At 42.1% G+C, this 4,044-nt stretch overlaps 1 gene segment (V, D, J or C); it reads left to right on the top strand.

Moving 5' to 3' along the window:
* Positions 1-1,465: 1,465 nt before the first annotated feature.
* Positions 1,466-2,401, top strand: LOC100719607 (immunoglobulin kappa variable 1-39-like). The segment is given in 2 exon segments: positions 1,466-1,570; positions 1,693-2,401. Coding segments are annotated over 2 exon segments (375 nt in total).
* The last annotated feature ends 1,643 nt before the right edge of the window (positions 2,402-4,044 follow it).

The raw sequence follows: 4,044 nt of genomic DNA, 5'->3' as shown, positions 1-4,044 counted from the left end.
GGGGTTCTGGGACAGGAAGGATGGGCTGGGCTTACAGATCTATAGTGTGATTCTTCACAAACATTTCCTGCAGGGTCTTCAGGGGCTCATGGGCATTGCCAAAACTAAATCTTTGTCTGATCATGAGGGTTACACACGTCATGTTCACAGTCTTATTATCACTTTAGATCTCTAGGTGAGCTGTCAGTCTTTTGTCCTCAGTAGTAGGATGATTTATTAAGAGGAATCATTTGAATTTTCTATATCATCTTATCTCATACGTAATAGAATACAATCAGCTTCAAGAATACTGTTGAAAAGATTCAGTCACGGCCTGAGAGTATCAAAATGAACAGGTTGCTGTGTTAAAGATCTTCCAGCAGATGGTGAACAACTGCACATTAAACAAAGAGTGGTGCTTTCCTGTGAGGGAGCCACTAAGGCAGGGAACTCTCTGCCCAGCTCTCTAAGCTCACGTGGCTGGGGACTCTGTGCACAATGGGCCGTGTCTTTCCTATGTGCCAGTTCCTTACTATTTCATGTTTCAATCTGTGACTGATATTCACCTGACTATGGTGAACTAGCCAGGAGGCCTCGTGGTCAGCAATGAAACAGGATGGGTCACAAAGCTAGGGTCACAACTCTGAATGTGGCCAGCCATGAGTGAAACACAAGTGAAGTGGCCTGGTGTACTCTGAGGTGGAGGTGACAGAGGCTGTAGATCTCGACTGCAGTCAGAGATGCGGGGAGAACCCCTGGAGAAGTCCCTAAGAGGAGGGCAAGGCGTGTGGGGAGAGGGGTTGTTATTGCAGACCTGTTTCCCTGCTGTTCTCCAGAGGCCTTGGCTCAGAAATATTCTGATCCCCAGATATCTGTTTACCACTTTAAGTATGTCTTGATGCTCACATTGTTTCTTAGATGATTCTAACTTATCCTGCAATGGACATCGAGTGCAAGAATCTGGCTGGGCCTTAGAACTGTGCTTTGTTGAAGACAAGCAGAAGCATGCTTCCGTGTGTGCTATGGAAGCCTGGGGCTGGACAGACAGCAGCACTGGTCAGGTCCTTCCCTGCCCTCTTAGTCATGGTGTGATAGTGAATACGAACCCAGAGAATTTCACAGAGTTCACAGATTTTGCTCTATTCTTGTCTTGCTTTCTCATTTTTTACCCTGTTTGAAACAACCCATGTGTTTCTCTTCATGTTTCTTTCTCAAAGGTATAATATAGAACCCCGGTCCTCAAGCAAGGCGTGTTCTGTAACGTGACAGCAGTAGTGTACTCTACTTGTTGGAGAGCAGCCCGATTCTGTCCTGTGGCCCAAGGGAGAAACAGGTGCTCTGTAGGCACATCTGTGCTGCCCTGTTGTGGACAGCGTCCCAGGGGACACTGAGCCTCTGCTGAGAAGAGCTAGCCTGCAGCTGGGCCAAACCCCTTCCAGCCCTGCTAATTTGCATGTCCCAAGATCCCAGCCACCTACTTGTGGACTTATTCACAAGCTTCTGGTCTCGTCCTGTGCAGCACAGTCAGGACACAGCATGGACATGAGGGTCCCCACTCACATTCTGGGCCTCTTGGTGCTCTGGATATCAGGTAAGAAAGGGCAGCGCCAGGAATTTACTTAGTTCTGAAGGTTCAGAGTTGCCTGGCATTGCGGAGTGGGCCTAATTTATCTTGAATATCTATGTTGATATTTGTTAAGTTTCCCATTTCAGGTGCCAGATGTGACATCCAGTTGACACAGCCTGCATCTGCATCTCCATCTGTGGGAGACACAGTCAAGATCAGTTGCCGGGCCAGTCAGAGTGTTAGCAGTTACTTAAACTGGTATCAGCAGAAACCAGGGCAAGCTCCTAAACTCCTGATCTATCGTGCCACCAATTTGCAGTCTGGGGTCCCATCAAGGTTCAGTGGCAGTGGTTCTGGGACAGATTTCACTCTCACCATCAGCAGCCTGCAGCCGGAAGTCTTTGCAGTTTATTACTGTCAGCAGGACCAGAGTTGGCCTCCCAGAGTGATACAAGCCATGACATAAACCTCCCAGGTCAGCAGAAGTGTGGGGTAGGGGTGCTGCAGTTGTTCCTCTTTGTGTCTCCAGCTGCAGACCAAGTTCTGAAATGCATCTAGACTTTGAAGGTCCCTGGAAGGATTTGGTAGAAGTATCCATGGAAGCTCCTCCCTCCGCTAACTTCCTTTTCTGTTTCTCACCCCTGATTTAATGAAAGACCCTGATTTAATGAAATAATATGGATTACACCATCATTTTGAATTCACTTGGCAGCAGTGAAACTCTTCTTTGAGTTCCAAGCAATAATTTTAAAAATCTTTTATCACTGTTACACATTTATTAATTAATTTTATTTTTTATTTTAAAGAGACTAAAACTAAAGTACAGCCAAATAATTTTAAGCAAAACAGTACAGTTAAATCCATACTGCACTACAAAACAAGGTAATAGAAATCAACAGAGACTAATATGTATATATATATATATATATATTATATATATATATATATATATATGTATGTATATATATATAGTTATGTTCAAAGTAACTTCCCATACCATGAGACATAATGAAGTAAATAAATCAAAATGGAATAAAATCAATCAAAATAAAACAGTATAAACAGTACAGAACAATGAAATAAGATTTTAGGATATTAATAATGGCTACAGATATGCCTCTTCAAGTCTGCAATTTGAGACCTGTATTCAAAACGAAGGTTAAAGTGCAGAGGTGTGTTTTATGCCTCTGTCCCTACATCTGCAAAGTAGATTATCACCATAAATTCAACTCTGTTGCAACTCATCATGGTAAGTTCAAATTCAAATTTCCCAGTCCACATTAATTTTGACTCTTGACATTAAATATTTCAGCACAAGACACAGATGTAATGCCACATGTCCAAAATGTTTTATCACGCAATGTTGTCATAATACTACTGTCTTGTACCTATGCAGCTTCTTTTCCCTCCATTTTCTGTAAGTGAACCATGTCTCCCCATGTCTATAGCATTCCCTTTCCTAGAAAGATAATATCCTGGTGTTTACATTAAGGAGGATTTTCAAAAACCAATGTCACAATATACTGCTATGTAACACAGAAATAAAAATAATCAATAATACATTTTGCTACTACCAAGACTCTCTTTATAGCTTCTATGATTATCACAAATATATTGGCATAGCAAGTGTGTTAGATCCTCTACTGTGCAATACTGTGGTGCTTTCATAGTACTGAGTGTGTCTCAGAGGTCACCACATGGATACTGATTGTTTGGACTGATGTTAAGAGTCTATTGTAATGTTAAAATAAGCTGAGGGAGTTCTAAACTCTTTTTTCTTTAAGTTATTTTATTGATATAATTTTGTTATAAATCTGGTGCTCATACAACCAATTGCATTTACAGGTGGATCCTGAGACTCTCACTGTTCTTTTTACATCATTCAGAGCCTTTCACTGTTTTACTGAACCCAGCTCAGTGTCTTTCTCCACCAGTCAGGGAGTTTCCACTCGCTTGTGTTGATCTTTTTCTTCGAATTGAAGAAAAAGAGAAGTGGCTTCATTTTTTTTCCAAAGACAAGTATCTCCTGTTCTTATTTCCACATCTTCATATGTGACTTTTAAGTTGTGGCACTGAATATCTTCCATCAAAACAGCCTTTCAGCCCCGGGGGAAAAATAGACTTCATTCTTAGGTAGACATTAGGGTGTGGCCTGGTTATCATAGGGCCATTAGAATGTTTTCTAGGTTTCCAATCAAGATGGCAACAGCAGAGAAGGTTGCAGCCATTGTAGGGACACAGTCTTCAAGTAACATACTGTTATGGATTAAGAATTGGTGGTCAACTTCATGCCAGCTGGATTACATCAGCATGGCACTGAGTGTAGATGTTCCACCTGAGAAAATTTGCCAGCATAGAGCCATGGAGAAGGAGAAGCTATGGGATTGAGGCATTGATGCAATGTGGGTTCACCTATGAGTTTCTGTTTGAGCCATTGGTTCTCCTGTAGAAGGTCTGGTCTTCACAATGAGCATTGCTTCCTGGCTCTGGGGAGGAAG

Source organism: Cavia porcellus, unplaced genomic scaffold (genome assembly GCF_034190915.1).
Source record: "Cavia porcellus strain 051 isolate PalLab524CR breed Dunkin Hartley unplaced genomic scaffold, mCavPor4.1 scaffold_18, whole genome shotgun sequence".
Lineage (NCBI taxonomy): Eukaryota > Metazoa > Chordata > Mammalia > Rodentia > Caviidae > Cavia > Cavia porcellus.
Note: the sequence above shows the minus strand (reverse complement) of the source record. Positions and strands in the feature narration are given on the sequence as shown.